Below are 23,054 nucleotides of genomic sequence, written 5' to 3'. Positions count from 1 at the left end.
AATGCGTTGCAAGAATTTTGGATATCAAAATATGTTGCTTTCTTTGTGACGTCGTTCAAACGGTCTACTTTATTAAATACAATACTTAGCAGTTGCATGTGGTTTATTTTGCTCTTTCCTCACAATTCCCCTGAGCTCCACAAGCACACACTGCCCTTCCTAAAAAGAGATACTGTAATAAAAAGAGACTTTATTAAGCTAATGTAATAGCAGCATTTTCTTTGAGGAGTAAAACATTTCATTTTTAATAATAAAAATTGAATTCCCATCATTGCACACTGTATACATTTTATTCAAATCAGCCTGAATGCTGCCGTTCCAAGGCTAAGGAGAGATCTCCTGAGATATATATACGTTAAGCATTAGTTAAATTAGTTTTAAGATTCAGACTCAAACCAATATGTGATAATGAATTAAAGTTTAAAGTAATACCAGTATTGAAAATGAGGACATGTTGCGAGACATAATGGTCATAATAGTAACTCCATAGCAGTTACAGAATTATCTCTTTTATTATATAAGATCAGAGACTAGTCCTTTAAATATGGGTGTTGTGAAAATGTCAGTGAGCTAGACACGAGAGTTTTCTGTAGCTAAATGCTAACATCTTAATTGTGTTGAATGTATTGAATGTATTGAATTGTGTTGAATGTATTGAAAAACTTGAAACCCAGCATGTTTGTCACATATCCAAACAGACCTGAAAACATAGAAATCCAAAATGGAAAATAAGAGAAATGATCTTGCTGAATCTCCACCTCCACTGAAACTTCAAATGGTGTTTCTTTATTTGATTCTAAATGATGATATTTTTCAGTAAATCATCTTTGCATTTCCTGTTCACAAGACTAGGAGTGTCTTATTTTTGAATGTAATTGAATCCCTATTTTGATATTAGCCCTGGGACAGTACTGGGGGACTGCAGTTAGCTCTTCACATGTTCACTTTCACCATGAAAGTAGTGGTCAAAGGCCAGCATCCTAAATTATTTGGTGTCATCAGTAAACTTGGCCACCTTGTTGCTTGCCCCCCACTCTAGATAATTTATGAACAACTTGAAAATTACTGGTCCTAAATCAGATTCGTTTGAAACCCCACTGATTACATCACCCAGTTGCAAGAATTGTCAGCTTATTCCTCCTCTCTTCTTACTGTTCTTTAACCAGCTACCAATCTATGAGGGGACTTCTAAGTTCGCTCCTGCGTTTTGGGTGAGGGTCTGTGTCATAAGCTTTTTGAAAAGTCCAGTATACAATGTCTACCAGATCAATCCACATGACACTCTCAAAGAACACTAAGCAATTAGTGAGACAGGACTTAACTCTTGCAGAAGCCATGTTGATTCTTTTTCAGCAAGCCTGATCCTTCTGTATGCATGACAATTTTATCGTTGTTACTTTCCACCAATTTCCCTGGAACAGACAGTTTTCTGTCTCCCTTCTTGATCCCTTTAAAAATTTATGGTATATTGGCTGCTTTTCAGTCTTCAGGTACAGACTGATTTTAGGGACAAGTTGCATATTTTTATTCCAAAGGCCATCAATTTCAAGTTCCAAGTGCTTCAAGAACTGTTGAGGGGATACCAGTTGGATCTCATGATTTGTTCATTTTTAATTTGTCAGTAAGACTTAAATCGTTATCTCCTGTCACAGCTATTTGCCTCAGTTCTTCACGTTCCCTTCTTGAAAATGTTGGTCTCCATGTGGTTGTGAGCAGCTGCTGCAACATTGATGTGGGATGAGCCCATGAAAAATCAGCTCCCACAATTCTGCTGTAATGTGTAAATTTATGCCATTAATGGTTCGATTGTGGGAACATTCTTTGTAACAACTGAAAGTGATAATATAAACTTATTATCACTTTTGGTTGTTGCAGAGAATGTTCTCACAATTGAACCATTGATGATTATTTTGAGGTTTCGTTAGCAGGAGCAACTAAATCATTTGTTGCGAATACATTACATATTGTAAAATGTAAAGCCCCAAATACCTGGCATTTTGAAGACTCATTGTAAAAGTGTAGAATTCCAGATTTGCAAATCCTATATGTAGCACACTTAAAAAAAATAATTCCCTCACCCTCATTTTTAAAACACTTTTTTTAAAAAACAGTCATGTTGAACTTGGAAGGCAATTCCTGTCCAGATAGCCGGCTATTTTATGAGTTGTCTCCCTGAGATTAGATAAATATTTGAGAAACAAGGTATGGTTACAGGTTTAGGTCTATACAGTAGAATTTTGGGCAGTGATCCTTTGCCCAGTTTTTTATGTCTGATGATCTTAAACTTGCATAACTACATGCAGAATTGGACCTCTAGAGTTGCATGGCTATTACTGTATAATTCCCCCCCCCCAAGAAAATGCTCTGTTGATATGAGCTAATTTAGCCAATGGAATTTTATAGCAAATTACAAATGTTGTGGGTTTTCGCCTCCTGCTTGTCCTCTGTAGCAGAAACATGCTTTGCAGAAATGAAAACAATCTCCAGCTATCTTCAGGCATTTCTCAAAAATAGCATCACTACAGTTTGTCTGGCTGGGCCAGTTCCCTTACCACACACCTGGTGTATATCACTTTAAAAATAAATTATGCCTCATTAAATTACAATTAAATGAAATCATGATCGTTTGTTTTTCTTGAAGGAAGATGCTTTGCATATTGAAAGCCTAATTTGTTGCAGGTGAGAAAAAGCTGAACAGATTATTTAGCATCACTTTATTCTGTTTTTTTGTAATCCCGATTGTTGGTTAGTATTTGTATATACCATTTCAGAACTATATGAACATAAATGATAAGTGCTCTCATGATATTTTGTTTTACTGACTTCATTATCTATTTGCCATGGGTTATCAGCATAGTCTGTCAGTACAACCTATTTTCAACCTTGCAATGAAATAGATTTCATTTTTAAGACATTAATTTTGCATGGAAAAAATAGTCACATTCAACTATTTCCTAGTCTGAATCATCTTGGGGTTCTTCTGCACATCTTTCTTACTCTTGTAAATGTAACCTGGGAAAGAGTTGAAAATAATAATAAAAACGGGAAAATGCTTCGACAATGCTGAACTGCTTTCATGGTCTTCTGATTCCACTGGATCCTTTAGGGAAAGTGGGCCATCATAGGATCCAGCAGGTCATTTATAGTTCTGAGCAGCCCTGACCTTTCCTCCAAACACCCCATTTCAGGTGCTTATGCTGGCTAGCTCTGGAAGTAGCTCCCACTTGATTGAATTGTATGACAAGCCTCTACTGCCGCAGAGCCTTCCTCCATCAACAGCTCCTCTCCACTGGCATAGCCGATGGAGAGGGACTCACTGTTCATCCTATCACACACACATATACAGCAAATTTTGGAGGTTTGGATTGCTCCCTAAGCAAACCAATACTAATAAATAATTAAGTTAAAAATTATTTGCCATTTTCTTAAGTACGAATAAGGTGACCACTTATATAGCTCTGCCTCCCGAGAGTAATAAAAATTGAAGGATTTCTGTTCTGACTCATTACCAGGACTGTTAACTAGGATATTACTCTTCATACCTGTGTCCTTGCCTCCAAAATGCTGTGGGCTACTTAGCCCTGTAAGTCCAGAAAAGATGGGTGGTGGTATCATGTGCCATAACTCTGTAGGATGCTGTCCTAGCTTGAGAAACATAGAAAAGCATAGTAACGAAGAGGCTGCACTTATACTTTCTCTTTCCCTATTGGATTTAAAATACAAAAAAGGATACATAAGCAGTCATTGTTGAAAATATTGCCAGAGGGGAAGGTGTTGAGGATGGGAGTAGATTGCCCATGGAAGGGAGGATGAAGAACATTAGGAAAGCAGTGAATGGGTGTCTCTTGTCTATTTGCAAAGCTACTGTAGTTATTAACTAGGTATAGTGTGACTTTTTAGGAAGAAACTTCATAATTTTGTAGTAAACATAATCAATCATCTGTTCTCCTAGGCAAAGACATAAAGCGTATGGTAGCACAAGTTTCAAAGCAATATTTGAAATTACTTAGTAATCAGTAATATTTATATCCCAATTATTGTCAGGATGCTGTCAGTGGCTTCCGGCTGGTTGCCGTCCTTTTTTATTTCAATTTTTACAGAGAGAGGCTATAGAACCCAGCCTCTTGGATAATGGCGTTGTCCCGAGTGAATCCCCACCCCCCATCTCTCCCATTTCCTCATTCGTCATTCTCACTGTCTCTTCTGCGGGTGCTGCTACGTGCCCTCTGCCTTTGAGCTCTTTGCTCTCCTACTTTTAGGGCTCGTCAGGTTCTGGGAGATGGAGGGTCTGGGGTGCTTTCTAATGACAATGTGTCAGCTGGGTGTTGTCCTGGCTCTCCCATGATTTCCCAGCTTTTCCTCTCATCTGCCTCTGAGATGCTACCCCCCTCAAACCCCTGTTGTAAATCTATACAGTGGTACCTCTGGTTATGAACCTAATTCGTTCCGGAGGTCCGTTTTTAACCTGAAACCATTCTTAACCTGAGGTACCACTTTAGTTAATGGGGCCTCCTGCTGCCGACGTGCCACTGGCGCATGATTTCTGTTCTCATTCTGGGGCAAAGTTCTTAACCCGAGGTACTACTTCCAGGATAGCGGATTCTGTAACCCGAAGTGTTTGTAACTCGAGGTGTTTGTAACCCAAGGTACCACTGTACTATCTTCTTCTTCCTCTTGCCTGGAAGGGTCAGGATGGGGAGGGGGTCTCTACCATTCCTCCTCTGCCCGGTCCCTGACAATTGCTTAGGAACATCTTATATCCTATGCCCTTACTTGCTTTCTGTGGGCCAAACTACATGCTATACGAATAACTGAACCTCTGGCTTCTTTCATGTAAAAAAAAAAGCTTGATGTATTTGATGAATATGGACATTGCCATATCTTGGCTTTCTAAATGAGGCAGCAAGCAATTTTCAAATTATTAATTTCTAAGATGAAGTATCTTGAGAATTTCTCATATTTGCAGCATTTTCTCCCATTAGAAAGAATTGACAGGTTTGCAGTGAATGAACTGTAACATCCAAACTCTGCCAAACATTTTTCTTCATAAGTCTCCTGTGCTGTTTAAATGTCTGAACTAAATTTACCAAACTTGGCAGATTCCTGAAGATGAACAGGGCTGCCAAGTGTTTCCAGCCTGAAGCAGTAAGAGTGAGAGCACTAATAGTTCTTAAAATAGTTTCAGGAGGCACCTGGCTATAATGGTAGTTTTACACTGACCCACCTGCCTCTTTGGCACCTCGTTGTTCAGGTTGATCTTAAATATATGATAGAATCTGAACAGAAATGCTCCTAAATAAACCACAGTCCCAAGAAAACAAGGTTTGTTTCTACAAAACATTCCCTGTGCTTTAACATCTTATGAAGGGTCTCAGCATTGCAACCTGGCTGGTTACAATAAACACATTTTTAAAAAGACTTGGCCTTTTTTTAATTTTTTGAACCAGGGATTGCTATCAGAGATTCTGCGTAAAGAAGAAGACCCTAGAACAGCTTCCCAGTCCCTCCTGGTAAATCTGAGGGCAATGCAGAATTTCCTCAACCTGCCTGAGACAGAACGAGATCGTATATATCAGGATGAGAGAGAGAGGAGTATGAACCCCAATGTGAGCATGGTGTCTTCAGCTGCCAGCAGTCCAAGTTCCTCCAGAACCCCCCAGGTAAGGTGCAACCCTATTATAATTGCTTTCACAATTGTCCCATTATCCAGAAACAGACGGGCAGGCATCATTTGAGATGACCTGTTAGGATTTTCCCATCTGGTATTCAGTCCACTTGAGTGCTTCTTGGAAGCTTGATTTTTTAGGGTTTGGAGTTGAGCTAACAGGGTCATGTTATCTTCTGGCAATACTTTGTAGATGAAACTAGTTAGTATTTAATGCTGCAAATATAAAGAATGAGAATTCAGTGAACTACATGAAAGAATTCAAATGTGGGGCAGGTTGTGCACATCAACTGTGATTGAAAGCATCACAACACTGATGTGCATGTGGAGGCCCATGGAAATGAGGGTAACTCCAGTCTCTTCAGCGATAGAAAATGCTCCTCATACACATCTCCCCTGTATGCTTGAAGAGAACTAGGCAGTCACTGCATCCTCTGAACCGTATTGTAGCCTGTGAGCATCATAGCTTTTCCATTGTGTCTATGATTTTACTCCATGATTGCCATACTGATTGGAATGTCATCCAGTTCTTCTTCTAACTAAAGACAAGCCAGGATTTAAGCAGTCAGCAGAGGCCCTTTTTTGAGTTATAATGAAGGATTTGTTGAGGTGACTGCAACCAGCTGGTAGCAAAATGCATTTAGAAAATACAGCTCATCCAGAACACAACAGCTAGATCGTTTACTGTGATTTGCCACAGCATTTGAGAGCTTTCACTGGACTTTAGTTGTTTTCTGGGCATAATTCAAAGTGAAGATGCTTTAATACCCTAAATGGTCTGCGTCCAGGGTTCCTAAAGGACTCTGTACCCCTGGTGGCACTTAACTTTGGGGGCCGCATGCTAGAGCCAAAAGTGGTGCGCAAGTCTAGGTACCCCAGAGCCTGGTGCACTGCTCCCCAAAGCAGAGGGTGGCTGAGAAGGACACAAGTGGCATGTGCTGGCCCTGGTTCCAGTGAATTTTATCTGCATCAGGGAAATAGATTCCATCAATATGCTTGTTGAAGGCAGCCCTTTTCCTGTGGCCTTGTTGGCCTAATCTCCATGCCACATTGTGACCTACCTCTCTGCTGGCTTCACAGCAAGAGGGAAGCATTTTGTTTCCAACAGTCCCTCTGCCAGAGAAAAATCGCCTCCCTCTTCATTTCACTGATGTCTTGAGATCCTCATAGTACCTAACAAGAACAAGTTTCACAACTTTCAGGATGGTTTACAATTAAAAGAATATATATATGTTCTCAGCGCCTCCCTGCCTCCCGCAATCCATGCCGGAGTGAGAGACAGGTACCGAGACAAACTGTGTGTGAAGCCCATTCACCCCTGTCCCTGAGGGAATTTGCAAGGATAATTACCCTCAATCATCATTGTTTTTCCTTTGCCAACGATCTCCCGCTGTTGTGGGTGCTGCCTCCATTAAGGCAGAGCGGAACCGGAAGCCTAACTTCTGAGACCCTTCAATTCGTATAGTTATAATGAGGCTATTATTGGATTGTAATTGAAAACTTAAATTATATATATATATATGTGTGTGTGTGTGTGTGTGTGTGTGTGTATGCAAACTAGTATAATTGCTAAAAAAGCAGAGTGATTCTTTTTTAAAACAATCAGTTGTGTGTGTCATTGTAATTGTGAAAGGCCTGTGGCAATAAACAAAAAACATTTGCTTGTTGCTGGAAAGCTCTAGGATTAGTTCCCAGGCTGCCCTCCTTGGCAGAGCATGCCACAGAGAAGGTGCCACACCTGTATTAGTTCTTTCGCCTTACCTCTGAAAAAGGGGGCACCCTTGAAGGGTCTCAGAAGTTAATCTTAATATCTGAGAATATTCATGTGCAAATAAAGAGTCGATTGCATCCAAGGTAGCCAAGTGAAGGAGCTCCTTCTTCTGCATTATCTGGAGGAGTGTACTGTATATAGAAGATAGCTCACCCAGGAAAAACATAATTTGTCAGCACTAGTAGTATACCTTAACTGAAACAGGGGGAAATTCCTAAGTTATAAAGTGCTATAAAATGCACATGTGATTTCTACCCAAGACTTGTCACTTAGAAGGGACATATTGATGCTAGGAGACTGCCTTCAAAATCAGCCAAAATGGGTAGACAAGAGAAAATGTATTACAAATTAATGACAAATTTGTTCTGTGCCAAAGTTAATCCTATATACAAAATGTTGTTTCCATAGATACCAATCTGTGATATGATTTTGCAGTGTGGTGGGTAATCTGAGAATGTATCAAGAAATACAGTAAATACCCCCATTGTATTCCCTGTTGTTTTAGTTGTTTTCCTTAGTTTGTAGCTTTACATTGATAAACTATTATTTTGAGATGTGTCCTTAATATTACGTGGCCTGTGCCAAACTAATCCAGTAAAAGAGTCCAGGGGTATTGAACATGAAAAGGTTTAAATGCTGCTTTCTTTATTCTGTGGTAAATTTATTTAGTCTATATTCTACACATGTGGTAAATTTATTTAGTCTATATTCTACACATTTATTTAGTTCTGTCATTTTTCTGTTTGAAGAAATGGCAACAAAACTTCCTGAAAACAGCATTTAAAAATTAACAATTATAAAAATACAAATCAAAAACTCATATAGAAACAAATGAAATAAAAAAGTTAAGTAGCAGCCCCACCAAACTCTTGTTTGCATACTGTGCCAGAATTTTTTCAAACACTAAGCTAAACCATGGCTTAGCACACACAAACTAATGTGCAGATTCTCTCAGAGTGAAGATTGTGGCCACTGTGCTCTCTGCCCAGTCCTGCTGCTGCTATCCTACCCAGCACTGAGCCATGTTTGCTATCGTGTTGCAGCTGAATCTGTCCCCCAGACAAACCACATGCAACAAATGAAGAAGAAGACTAGGTTTACAGCTCATGTAATGTACCATATTTTTCGCTCTATAAGACGCACCAGACCACAAGACGCACCTAGTTTTTGGAGGAGGAAAACAAGAAAAAAATATTCTGAATCTCAGAAGCCAGAACAGCAAGAGGGATCGCTGCGCAGTGAAAGCAGCAATCCCTCTTGCTGTTCTGGCTTCTGGGATAGCTGCGCAGCCTGCATTCGTTCCATAAGACGCACACACATTTCCCCTTACTTTTTAGGAGGGAAAAAGTGAGTCTTATAGAGCAAAAAATACGGTAATCCCAAACCAAACCATGGCATAGCCCTGGGTAGCTGCAGTATTCACTCTGGGAACTCATTCAGGGCATGTGGAAACTGGGTCGCAGTCTCTGTCAGAAAGAGAAATAAATAAAACATATTTGTATTGTCTTTTGAAAACTGAGCAGAGACCGGAAACCAGGCAGGCCTCTTTCAGGAGTTCATTCTATAATCTTGGTGTCACAACAAAGATTTGATCCTTATACCCACCCACTTTACTGCCGATGGTGGAATTACAATTATACTTCCAAAATTGCATGCAACTTCAAACTGAAGGAACACATCTTGCATTTTTCTAGGCAATATAGGTCTGCCTCTGTTGAGACCTTTCCCCTCTGCTTTGATCTTGCAGAGGAAGGAACTGCAGTTGCATACTTCACAAAAAGTCAGAACATTTCCCCCTCTCAGCTGCTCACTGCTGAGCAGCTGATAGGTGGAAGAAGACCCAGAGGGCTGGATAAAATCTGGCTGTGTTCTGCATGTGGGCTGAGGGGAACATCTCTGGGTTAAACATACTATTTATATTCAGTACCTCCCTAAATCAGGCTGTTTTAAGGTGCCAGCATGGGAGAAATGACATTACAGTCTTTTTCTATATACACGTTAGCTTAATTTAATGTTTCAGTTCCATAAAAAGCTTGCTAGATTGGTGTCCTAGATTGCTGCTGTGTGCAGATAACTGCTGTTAGATAGAATAGCCTGTGCAATACAGTCATACCTCGGGTTGCGAACGCTGCGGGTTGCGTGTTTTCGGGTTACGGACGCATTGAACCCGGAAGTACCAGAACGGTTTATGCACATGCGCAGAAGACCAAATCGCGTCACGTGCGTGGCAGACGCAGCGCTGTGGGTTGCGAACACGCCTCCCGCACGGATCACGTTTGCAACCCAAGATTCCACTATCTAGGTTACTTGGCAGTTTCAGTGATGTATCTGACTTGTTCTGCTGAAACTAGCAGCCAGTCTGAACAGGTTTTCATCTGGTTTCTGGTTTTGGGGTAATGACCTTTCCCCCTCCATTCCTAACTTCTTGTTCTCTGATGGCTTAATAAGTGGAAGTGCCAATATTCTCTGTTTATTGTCCTTCATTTGTCCCAGAAGTTGATTGGAAGTCATTCAATTAAAAGGAGTGCACTGGAATATGCAGAACTGCAATATGAGTTTAGGAGACCAAGGGCAGCACACCACACATACGGTGAAGCCTGGTGTTATGAATTTTTGTTCATTCTCACTGATTTCCTAGGTGAAATTAGGTGACTATCTGGGCAGCATAATGATGGGAAACCATACATACTCAAATGACATACATATAGCTTTAATAAAGGATGAGAGAGACTTGAGGGAGTGCATTAAATTGAGTAATAATTTATTATTTAGAGACCTCTATGCATTTACTCATTTTTTCTGGAAGAATTGGCTCTTCCTCCAAGGTATGCAGTTTTATGGGGAGGAAAAGCAAAAGTCCAAATACTCATGTATGTGTTATATTGTATTTTCTGGCTAGCCCCATCAAGTGACTGCCTGGGATTTAATTCTTCTGCTATATAACCTTTCAGTTTTTTGGTATATGTGCTTCTATGTGTGTTGAGAGTGAGCGAGCTCTGTGTGTGAAGAGAGGGGGGAAGGGAGGGAGAGGGAGAGAGGACTGTGAACGTCCTATAGGAATGCACTGCAATTATTTCCAATCACAATTAACCTGATTAGAATAATGGACAGGAAGTGTCCCTCTGTAGCTAATGCAGTTTGGCATCAGCTGACTGAAATCCTTTGATAATTTCTGCACAGATGGCTGGGCTGAAAGCAGCACTTTTTTAATTATTATTTTCATGGTCTCTCGGTAGGCCAAAACCTCGACACCGACAACAGACCTCCCCATTAAGGTGGACGGAGCCAACATCAACATCACAGCTGCCATTTATGACGAGATCCAACAGGAGATGAAAAGGGCCAAGGTGTCTCAGGCTCTGTTTGCCAAAGTGGCTGCCAATAAAAGTCAGGTGAGTAGAGGGTTCTTTTTGAAAGAGCAGAGAAAGCTTCAAGGTTGAAATTGGACCCATCCCTCCCCCCATCATTAAAGTATATCGGTTGCAGCATTAGTAACAACAACAATGATCCCTGGAGAATCCATTGCACTTTGTCTTTTTGCTCCTAAATAATTTCTTTCTGCCTCTTTAAAGTGAATGGCTAGCAAAGACAAATCAGATTATCTTCCTTTAACTGAAAAGTAAAAAAAAAAAGAAACGGGACCATAAACTGCTTCCCTGTCCTCCACCTGGTGCAGTAAATCAAGAACCCCTGAAATTATAGTGTTGTACACATTTAACAGATTTGATTCCTTAACAGTTGTTTGATTCCTTAAACAATTGTCTTATGGGAAGCCAACAGGAAACCACAGATTGATTGATCACTGTATTCATTGTAGTTTAAAAAAATATGAAATGGAAGCATTATAAAATGCTGAAAGTAATTCTGTTACCATCATTCACAGAAATATTGAATTTATTCTAATGTTTTACATGGATTTGTATATGAGGAGGATCCAAATTTTTCTCATGCTCATTTTCTTCCTCCTCTTCTAAATCATCATGTCTCCTGTTGCACCACTTGTTTTCAGTGCAGCCTGTGGGCTAATGCTCACAGAAAAGGCAAGAGCCCAGGCACAATATGAAATACATAAAAGGAAAATGCCATGGAGCCCTCTTACACTGTTAAATGAATAAAAATCTCATGTACCACATGGCAAAATATAATGAGACTGGAGCTGTTAAACGAATAAAGCTGTTAAAAGCATAATGCCACTTGGCACAACTACTGTGCATTTAACGGTTTTCCACTGTGTAATAAATGACATATGTGGTAAAAGTGCAGTAAATATAAAAACTGCACACAATTGATTTTGCAAACGTGCCCTTCGTCCTTGCCTGCATACAAATACCAAATATTTGTGTGTGCAGTGTGGCCAGTCCTTAATCAGGACCCTTTTAGGACAAACTGAATTACCAGGCTCTTTCTGAGGTTTGGCTCCAAAATGCCTGAAAGCTTCCTGTCATTTTACACAGAAGAGTCTTGAAATAGAAACACTGTGAGCCACCCAAAATAATTTGGGTGGCTCACCAGCTTCCGTCTGTGCCAATTCGAATGTAGAAATTCCAAAGGAGCCGGCCACCATCTACTCTCTAGAGCTAGAATGCATTAAACGTTTTTGCTGTGAGCATATAGAAACTCCAGATAGAAAAAAAAAAGCAGGAAGGGTTTAAAATGTGTGAAAGTGACATTTGCTGTGGCTGTGCCCAATAATACTTCATGCATAAGCATTTTTGAGCATGTGCTCCTTTTGTTTCACAGGTCTAGTAGGTAGCACTGATTACTCTGTGATGCCTTAATATTAACTGTTATCCTGAAGGCACTTGGACTTTCTGTTTACAGTAGGTATAGGAAATTTGGTCAGCGCTGGTAACCACATCAAAATAATATACTATGAGCTTGAAGTTGCTATTTAGTATAATTTGCATATCATGTGTACATTTTCATGAACATTTTCAAACCATAGCTGGTTGCCATGGTGCCTTTATTGTACAACTTGAGTTCTGGGGAGGCTAAGACAGAGTTTGAGAACCAGTGGCACTTCCACTTTCTTATAGGGTCATCATCAGCATCCATCTGTTAGTATAAAGTTTGTAACAACCATATATGGGTGAGAGAAATACTAATCTCTGGAAAATTGATAAGATCCAACTTAACGCAGAAGCATGTCTAAAAGTACCTAGTAAGCCTCTAAATAAATTCCTACTGACAGCCAGAACTCATAAGTACATAAGAACAGTCCTGGCGGATCAGAATGTGGTTTATCACGTCCAGTATCCTATTTTCAAACATGAGCAGCTGGATGCCCTAAGGGCACCAATAGGACCAGTTACTAGTAGCAACTGTCATGGTAACACACTAACTATATGGCTAGTCACTCTACCCAATTTTTTCACCAAACCAGTTCTTGAGCAAAGCAGTTTCAAAACAATAGCTCCATATGGTGCTTCTACAGAGTGCATGTAAGCACTCATTCCAGACCATCTGATTTTGAGGGCTACACATGTCCTGTTCCTTCCATATTCCATAGAAGATAAGTACCAAAGCAAGTGTTCTCCACTGCATCACATTTTGATTTTTTTTCAGAGCTAAAGTCAGTATTTGTTCTGGTACTTATCCCAAGATAAGCACATAAAAGAAAAAGAATCACATAGAGCAGCAGTGGGGAACTGGTTCCGGCATGCAGGCTAGGCGCTGTGGTCTAAACCACTGAGCTTCTTGGGCTTGCTGATCAGAAGGTTGGTGGTTCAAATCTATGTGATGGGGTGAGCTGCCGTTGCTTTGTCCCAGCTCCTGCCAACCTAGCAGTTTGAAAGCATACCAGTCTGAGCAGATAAATAGGTACCACTGCAGCAGGAAGGTAAATGGCGTTTCTGTGTGCTCTGGCACAGTGTCCCGTTGCGGCAGAAGCAGTTTAGTCATGCTGGCCACATGACCCGGAAAGCTGTCTGTGGACAAACGTCAGCTCCCTCGGCCTGAAGTGAGATGAGCGCTGTACCCCATAGATGCTTTTGACTGGACTTAACTTTCCAGGGGTCCTTTACCTTCCAGGGGCCCTTTACCTTTACCTTACCTAGGTATCTATCTTTCCCACCATCTGTAGGCATGGATGCCCATCTGTCTGTCACATTATATCACATGACTTGTTCCTTCCCACATGTTTTGAAATTAAACTGGTGTAGGATGTATGGTACTTTGAAACCTAGTTAATAAGCTGATGGTTTGGGCTTCACAGCACCACACAGGGTTCCATGAAAGCACTGGTGATCAGCTCTACATGTATTCAACTCTTTCTTATTTTTGCCAGACATGCAGGGGCATGTGCAAATGGGAGGCCATGAGATAGGACTGAAATGCACGTTCTGCTTTCTCTCTGGGTTATAACAGGATAACAACAAAGGTCTGCCACCAGATTGCGTGTGGCCACCATTTGTTGCCTGGTGCAGAGCACATTGGGGGCTGATGCAAGGGGAGGAGGGGTCCAAGCGCGTGGCCGGAGGTGGATGCATAGCCTTCCCTTCTGGCCACGCATTTCCGGCAGGAAGCCAGGCACTCTCCCGGCCAATCAGGAGGTAAAACTTGGGCAGGTACTGGGACTGTCACCTTCCTTTGAAGGGGTGCGGTGCCTGGTGCCCAGCCTCTTGTCCTGCATGGATCTGATTGTCACTGGATCATCTGCCCTCCTGCCCCTTTTATATTTGCATGTGTGCTTCAGCCTGATGGTGAGCAAGCTGAACTGTGTATGGGCATTGCTATGGATTACTCAGTTGCTGTATTTGGGGCCAAGGGGGAGTTTTACCTGCAGACAGATTGACCCGTCTACAGGTTTTTGCCTGCCTCATAGCAAACACCACAACTTGGGTAGTGGGTAGTATCCTTTAGAACCAGGGTACCCTGTTAAAGTGGCAGAGCTGTCTGGGAGCCCAAACAGGGGGCCATAGCATCCCTTCCGTGAGGAGGCACTGGCAGGAAAGTCACATTTGACCCATGTCCAGGGGCAACCTTCATGTCAGGGTCCACCCATCTCGGGTTCAACCTGCAGGTGGTTTGGTTGAAGGTGGATGCTTATCCAGTGCCTTTTGCCACTGGCTTACATATGAAAACAATAAATTTGTGGCTTAATTTAACCCAGCCAATGGTCTCCTGTGCCTTGTTTCTATTGTCAATCTCCATTGGCACACAGTGTTCCATATGTGCCTGGGTCATGCAAATGGTTTGTTCCTTTCTAATTCAGGACTTGGATGGATTTTAGCTGCACTGTATGCATATTTCATGTACAGAAGATCTGAGGAGGATAAAGCAGGGAGGGGGAGCTACAGCTGACTTTCAAAAATTGTGCTATAGCTTCAGAGGATTCTCATAACTTGCCATACAGTGGTACCTCGGGTTACATACGCTTCAGGTTACAGACTCCGCTAACCCAGAAATAGTGCTTCAGGTTAAGAACTTTGCTTCAGGATGAGAACAGAAATCGTGTTCCAGCGGCCCGGCAGCAGCAGGAGGCCCCATTAGCTAAAGTGGTGCTTCAGGTTAAGAACAGTTTCAGGTTAAGTACGGACCTCTGGAACGAATTAAGTACTAACCCGAGGTACCACTGTATTTCAAAAATCTGGACACAACAGGTGTTGAGCTTTTTTTTTTTTTTGCAAAATCTCAAAAAAGAAAGGATAGGAAAAAGAGAGTTTTTGAGCTATTTTTAATGAAATTTGCCAAAATCTACACTTCCGACATGGACTGCCATGCATCTGGATTTTCCTGAACATTTCAGTGATTTTTGCCTGGAAGCTTTTTAAGAGGGCCAAATACCAGCTATGTCTGGGAAATTCCAGATGTATGGCAACCCTACTCATTCACTTGTTGATTTTTTAAAAAAATAATATTTATTAAAGTTTCAAAAAAGTTACAGAAATGAGAAAGAAAAACAAAAAACAAAAAACAAAAAATAAAAAATACAGAAAAATAAAAAACAATTAAAAACATTTCAATCTTTCCATGTCTTGTCTTTCATTTACTTGTTTCCCTGACCTCCTCACACCTCCCTTTTTTGTATTCTAATTCAATTAGCAATTTCAGCAAATCCTTTCCATCTTTACTTTTATCTTAATAATTCATCTTAATACGTTGTAACATTACATTCTCACCTATTCATAATCCGATTTTACTTAATTCTATAACATTACTGCTAAACCACAAAACTTCATTCCAGCATCCTTCTAACATTCCTTAATTTTACAGTGTTTCTGTAAATAATCTTTAAATTTCTTCCAATCTTCTTCTACCGACTCTTCTCCCTGGTCTCGGATTCTGCCAGTCATTTCCACCAGTTCCATGTACTCCATCACCTTCATCTGCCATTCCTCCCTGGTGGGTAGATCTTGTGTCTTCCAGTACTTTGTGATGAGTATTCTTGCTGCTGTTGTTGCATACATAAAAAAAATTCTGTCCTTCTTTGGCACCAATTGGCCGACCATGCCCAGAAGAAAGGCCTCTGGTTTCTTCAGGAAGGTATATTTAAATACCTTTTTCATTTCGTTATAAATCATCTCCCAGAAAGCCTTAATCCTTGGGCACGTCCACCAAAGGTGAAAGAATGTACCTTCAATCTCTTTGCATTTCCAGCATTTATTATCAGGCAAATGATATATTTTTGCAAGCTTGACCGGTGTCATGTACCACCTGTATATCATTTTCATAATATTCTCTCTTAAGGCATTACATGCTGTGAACTTCATACCAGTGGTCCATAACTGTTCCCAGTCAGCCAGCATAATGTTGTGACCCACATCTTGTGCCCATTTAATCATAGCAGATTTCACCGTTTTGTTGATAGTCTCATCAAGTGTGCAGTTCCTTCTCAATGTCAGCTACTGCTCTTGCCGTCAAAGAGTCTATCCACTAAATCACAGTGTGATGAAAACTTAAAACGGTCAGTCTCTTATGTTGATTCATATCATGTGGCTATGGCTGTCATCTACATCCTCAACTAGAACAAGAAGATAAAGTAAAGAATTCAAGGAATAGTTTGGCAAAACTGGTGATTAAACTCCCACAAACATTACAGTAGAGAATGTTGCAGTTCAAAGGTAATAGGAATAAAAGAGCAAAGCCAGCTTGTCAAGGTTTCATTAAGCTTCATGGCAGAACTTGCCAGTATAGCCAGTTTTCTAGCCATTCAGGTTTCTTCACTGGGTTATTTTAAATAATAATGAGCTTTATTTTAATCAAGATTATTTTAATCAAGAAAAGAACAAGTTCAGAAACCTGGCTCATTTTCTACTGCTGTAGAGTCCCAATCACATGAAGAGAGTTAATCACTACTGAACATTTGTTTTAAAGACCTTTGCATGGGTACAATTAGAAAGTAATCTTTATGTGGTTAATAGCATGATTTTAGTCTCTTTAAAAACATACATCACACATTGCCTTTTTTGTCACAGATGCTGACATTTTCTGCACTGAAGATGTGGGTGAGGAAATATCCTTTTACATATCTTTGAGTAGAGATTTTTTTGAATCATTTTCACTAAAATCTCTTCATTTGCCTACTCACGTATTTGCTGGTATCCCTGCAAAATGTCAGTGCAGATACATTCAATTCCTTAAAAAAATAAGAATATGAAATGAACCAAGCTGCTGCTCAAGGCCAGTTAATTGACTTAGGTTACAATCCTAACTCCACTTATTTCTTTTTAAAATTATACCGTTTTTCACCATATAGGTCTCAAAGTGCCTTGTAACAATAAAATATACAATATGCAAAATTTAAAACATTAATTAAATCTCTAAAAATAACATCTCAATAATGTAAAATTTCATTTTTATTTTTAAATGTAGAACCATCTGAAAAGCTTTCAGGGGGCAAAAGCCTCCTGACCAGGCCTTTGAAACTCAGTAGGAATGTTGCCTAACTTTTTGTGAGAGGGAGTTCTATAGCAGGGGTTGGCAAGGTTTACCTTGCCTGGGGCAGTTCATTCCAGTGAAGATCCCTCTGTGGGCCAGATCGTGCGCACGTGCGCCTGCCATTTCTGGCATCTGCGCAGACGCGATTTTCGGCACCACGGAAGCGAGTCCCCATGCCATGCTGGTTTAGTGCAGCACACGGGGGCCTCGCCAAGCAGGTGGCTCAGTTCGGGGGCGGCTCGGGGGCCACTTAAACGATCCCTGTGGGCCGCTTGTGGCTCATGGGCCTTAGGTTGCCAACCCTTGTTGACATGAGTTGTGATTCTGGCCCATAGGGAACCACTATTATTGCTCCCCTGACAATCTCACTGATTGATTTGGGGTGTACAGGGTAAATTGGTTGTTAAGGTATCCTGGGCCCAAGTGATTCAGGGCACTGTACACTAGTATAAGAACCTTCAACCTGGCTTGGTAGCAGACAAGAAGCCGGTGCAGGCCTTCTGACGCTAGTGTCATGTGTTGGTGTTTGGTTGTTCTCTGGAAGTAAGCTCCATTAAATTTATTAGGAGTTATTTTTGAGTAGACATGGTTAGGGTTAAGACACTTTCTTCCATGCAGATGTCAGTGCTTGAGCGGTGGTAAGTATAATTTCAATATAAATTACCCTGGGCAGCTTATTCCCTGCTTCCATTATGAACATTAATACATGGATAGAACATTGTCAGTGGTCTTAAAATCAATGCCCTTCAGCTTTCTAATAACACAGCAGTTACTGTAATAAAATCTAGCTTTCTTCTGCCAATAATTCTAGCCTCAATGTGTTTGAACATACAAAGTTCAAATCATTTCTGTATCTCTCTTGTGCTACTTACATTAATATGTGAAATATATATTTTATCTAGAGGCATTTGTGATTCATATGAGCATCTTGATCAATGCAGGTTTTACACCTGTCTTTCAAGCACCTCCTCTGCTGTCTGTTCCACTTGGTCAAAATTTGGTGCGAAAAAGCTGTCAACCTAGCAGAGCACTTTTAGGATGCATGTGCTGAACAGTGTCCTTGAACCACCCGTCCTTTTTGTCTCAGTCTTTTTGGTGTCACTGGCAAAGTTTTGTGTTTTTTCTCTTTGATGCCTCCACAAATGCAGGAAGAGATACCTTTTATCGCTCCTCTTTCCTTAGTTCAGCAGAAAGACGGGTGGGGAGGTCTGTGTTAATGCCCACTGTACTACCTTTCCAAGCCCTGGATACTGGATCACAGCAGGCATGATTTGTAGTCCTCAGCAGCATTTGGAGCAATGCCCTCACCTCACCAGCATTTTGGCAACCCGTTTTGTGTTGTTGAAGACCCTTCTAGCTCACTGCACTTTAGCTGAAAGCAACGCATTGAGTTTCATCTACACCCACCCACAAAAATTTACTTTCCTTGGCTGATGCTTCAGGGCATAGCAGTGTATCCTCACAACCAAACAAGCTTAAGGGAAAAAAATATGGTACTTCTCACAAAGAAGTACCCACACAAGAAGAAGCAAAAGGAAACCTGTTCTTATTGTGCTTTTGCACCATGTGCTTAATTCAGAAAGCAGGAAATCCCCATAAGCTAATATTGGGACTGTGAACTATCGAGAGTTGATGAGAGCTGTGTGGGTTTGCCTGGATAACAATGGCATTTCCAGGATACAGAAAATGAATGTCTGGATATGCCCTAATACATAATGAATAAACCTACAAGGCAAGTGTACCTGATCCTATTCTGTTCACATGGAATATTTTGTGGAGTTTCTGTATGTATGAATCCTTTTAACAACCGTTTTGATAGCTTTTTTTGGTTGACCGCTACTGCTGACCTAAATATGACAGAAGTAAAAAGGTCAGCTGGCTAAACAGGATCAATGATAAGTATGGGAATGAGCTTCATTTCTTTCTTCATCTACCTCCCTTTTCCTCTAGGGGGTTCCTTGTACATCATGCCTGAAATGCTTTTGTTTATTGAGCAGCCAAAAGTTTAGTTACCCTGCAGATTCTTTTGCTTTTCGCCCTGGGAAATACATTTGATTGGAGTTAGAGAAGTTTTAAAGTAGGACATCTATATGATACTTCCAAATTGCTAATGCTAATGCATCCACATTATTTAATACAGTTTAAGAGACTTGGTAGCATTCTTTATACAAATCTGCAGGATTGCATGCAAAACATAATTACAAACTGAATTCCTTGCTACCATCACTACAGCCTTTCTTTACTGTACCTTGGGATACCTTGGGATAAATACGCTTCAGGATAAGTGTTTTCGGGTTGCACTCCGTGGCGACCCAGAAGTAACGGAGTGCGTTACTTCCGGGTTTCGCCACTCGTGCATGTGCAGATGGTCAAAATGACATCATGCGTGGAAGCGGTGAAACGCAACCGCGCACACGCAGACGCGCAGACGCGTCTTACGTTCTGTTCAGGATGCGAACGGGGCTCCAAAACGGATCCCGATTGCATCCCGAGGTACCACTGTACAAGAGTCACAGCTCTTTATTTGGGGCAATTGTCTTTTCCTTTCCTTAGAATATTTGAATGAGATCATGGAGTCAGGTTTTGCTATCCACTGTTTTATTGTGTTTACATTAGTAACCCTGTTACACGATGTCATTGTTTGTAATCAAAAACATATATATATTGTAAACATTAAAACAGATTACATATGACATGCTAGAACCTACACCCAACCTGTCATGATGGTTGATTATGCTTGCATCCCACTCTTTCTTAGGAAGGCTCAGAGAACCTTCAGTGGGTTTCTCAATGGTCTCCCACCCAGACACTGATTACAACTGCCCCTGCTTTCGCTCCGGCATCAGATGAGAGCCAGTGAAGTGTAGTGGTTAAGAGCGGTAGTCTCGTAATCTAGTGAACCGGGTTTGCATCTCTGCTCCTCCACATTCAGCTGCTGGGTGACCTTGGGCCAGTCATACTTCTTTGCAGTCTCTCAGCCCCACTCACCTGACAGAGTGTTTGTTGTGGGGGAGGAAGGGAAAGGAGAATGTTAGCCGCTTTGAGACTTCTTCGGGTAGTGATAAAGCGGGATATCAAATCCAAACTCTTCTTCTTCTTCAGATGTTCTGTAATTTGATTCTACCCACTAAAACCCAGCCTGAATTAGGATGATTTTAAAATCCAGTATGTAGCTTCAGTATGTAGTAAATTATCCTGTCAATCATCTAATTAAATAATTCAATAAATTATTTGATTAGAAAAGGGTAAGCCTATTTAAAAAAAATCAGGCAGCCTATTTGATTTTCTTTCAAGACTATTTTTAAAAAATAAATATCAAATATCAAAATTGTGAGTTCTAGGCACTATCTTAGAAAAGAAATAGGGCAATCCTAAAGGGGGTCAGAGAGCAGGGGATCCACTGCTGCGCCTGAAAGGGTGCCAATTTGCACTGGCCAGGGTGGAAGCGATCAGATTTTCCCTTCCCTTTTCACTACACCAGATCCAGTATGACATAGCAGAGAGGTCTCAGGTTTGAGCCACTTGGGTTTTGGGGGGGAGGTGTCTGTGGGGCTAGTAACCTGCAGATCCTGCCCCAACCTTGCCCCAAACTCCCCATTTCAAGGCTTGACACTTCTTATAGGAGAACCACTAGGAGGACAGGCAGCTGCTTCAGCTCCTTTCCATTAGGCCAGGGAATGCGTCTGGTGGTAGAGGAATTAGGGGTTAGGCGTACACTCAAATCCTCCATTTTCTCATATACAGGAGTGCCTATTCTAATGTGCTACATGTGAAGCATCTAAAAAATTGTTTTCTCCTGTTCAAAACTTGTTTTTACTTGTGGGCAAATTTTATACAGATTTCATAGAATCATAGAATCATAGAGTTGGAAGAGACCACAAGGGCCATCGAGTCCAACCCCCTGCCAAGCAGGAAACACCATCAGAGCACTCCTGACATATGGTTGTCAAGCCTCTGCTTAAAGACCTCCAAAGAAGGAGACTCCACCACACTCCTTGGCAGCAAATTCCACTGTCGAACAGCTCTTACTGTCAGGAAGTTCTTCCTAATGTTTAGGTGGAATCTTCTTTCTTGTAGTTTGGAACCATTGCTCCGTGTCCGCTTCTCTGGAGCAGCAGAAAACAACCTTTCTCCCTCCTCTATAGATTTGATGGATGAATGATTCATATGAGTTTTCACCAGTCAATAAATCCCATTGAATATAGTGGGTCTTCTGCACAGGCCTGGCCTGTAAGATTTCTTTAATCAGGTGACCGTCCTTTACTCAGGTGACAATGCTTCCAAAAGAAGCTTAGGTTTATACGTGGTGGGTGTTCAGAAGAAAAATGTGCTTTGCGTTTGTTTTGGAGGTCATAGTAGGTCCTTGGACAGGAAGCCGTTTCAGGGATGTTGTTTCAAGAAGTTGTAAGCCAAAGGGAGCAAAAAGCCTGTTTGGATACTGGAAGGCTATCCCAACCTAGGAACATTTATAGCTGGCGAACCAGCCTAAGCTGGGACTAAGAACTGCTAGCTACAGAAGCCGCTTGAGACTCCAGTAACTAGTTGGAATCCAGGAGTATACCCAGACTACAAACCTGTTCCTTCACGGAGAGGCAGCCTCTCCCAGCACGGGTTGTGCGCCTAATTCCTGGACACAGGAACCATCAATCTGCAGCACTTCTGTCTTATCAGGATACAGCTCAGTTTATTAGCCCCCACATGACAGACACATGGCAATAGAGCACACTTTTTACAGCAATCTTGACGTTTGTTACTGGACTTATTTGCATAGGAGAGATGCTGAGTGACGGAACTGGGCCGCTAAGGGATCAAGTATGTTTACGAGTGGGATGTCTAATAACAGCCTAATTCTATATACAGTAAGGCCTCTCCTTCCGGAGGGGAGGTGTTGTGAGCGGGAGGCGATTCCCACGTCACACAGGGGGCGTTCCGCCTCCTGTCCCATTCACAAGGCTGGTGGGCCACGCCCCCGGTTGAGCACCCAACTGGGGGGCTTGGTGGGGGCGTGGTTTGCTGCTCAAATGCAGCCGCGCCAGCCATTCTGCCCATTGCGCTCACTTTTTCGCATCAAGTCACCCACCCACCACTCCCTTTAGGGCTTAGCTTTTCTCTTGACCTTGCTATGGACCTATGGTTTCTCGCCCAGGTTGCCCAGGGGGCCTGGTAGGAATTTTTTCCAACTGGCAAATTGGCACTGGTCTTTTGGTTTTTTTCCGCCTACTTCGTACCAATTGTCACAACTTTCTTGGTATTTGGCAGTTAGGCATTGGAATGTGTTGTTGGTGTGTGGAAGGGCAAGGTGTGGCCGTCGCCTACCCCTTCGATTTTGGGTATTCCGTTAAAGGAATCCGGCGGTCGTGGATCCTGTCCGATGCCCTGTGGGGCGGGGGGCCATGGCACGACCCTCGGTGACATCAGGGGAGAGCTTATAGTTGTATTAGCATCAACAGGCTCCCCCGACTGGTGGTTAACCCCTCTTCAGACTCACCCCTCTCTGAGTGGGTGGAGTCAAATCTTCCGTGGTCCAATGCCTAAGCCAGTACCTTCTCACATGCTGTAATCAATAAAGTTGTGGCCTTTTCTTGCCCATTAACCTTATACACTGTGTCCACATGTCTTTATTTCACCAAGCGGGGATCTGGCCCTCGAATCACAACCTGTCTTTCCTAAAACAATGTCACCAGGAACATTAGCCGAAAGCCTGAAATCAACACGAATGCTTCCATTCCAGAGAAATTC

At 41.6% G+C, this 23,054-nt stretch overlaps 1 protein-coding gene across 2 annotated transcripts in view; it reads left to right on the top strand.

Annotated features, from left to right (window-relative positions):
- The window catches only part of SATB2 (SATB homeobox 2), a 127,773-nt gene that overhangs the window by 73,388 nt on the left and 31,331 nt on the right, over positions 1-23,054 (top strand). Inside the window, exons 8-9 of one of the 2 annotated variants that reach the window (XM_081874706.1) lie at positions 5,448-5,660; positions 10,673-10,828. In XM_081874706.1, coding sequence (XP_081730832.1) covers positions 5,448-5,660; positions 10,673-10,828 — 369 coding nt within the window. The remainder of the gene's footprint in view (positions 1-5,447; positions 5,661-10,672; positions 10,829-23,054) is intronic. The other variant, XM_081874707.1, reaches the window with a different exon arrangement.

The sequence above is a fragment of the Podarcis erhardii genome (assembly GCF_964252035.2).
Source record: "Podarcis erhardii genome assembly, chromosome: 1".
NCBI lineage: Eukaryota > Metazoa > Chordata > Lepidosauria > Squamata > Lacertidae > Podarcis > Podarcis erhardii.
The sequence above is the reverse complement of the archived record's forward strand: the minus strand, read 5'-3'. Positions and strand labels throughout refer to the sequence as shown.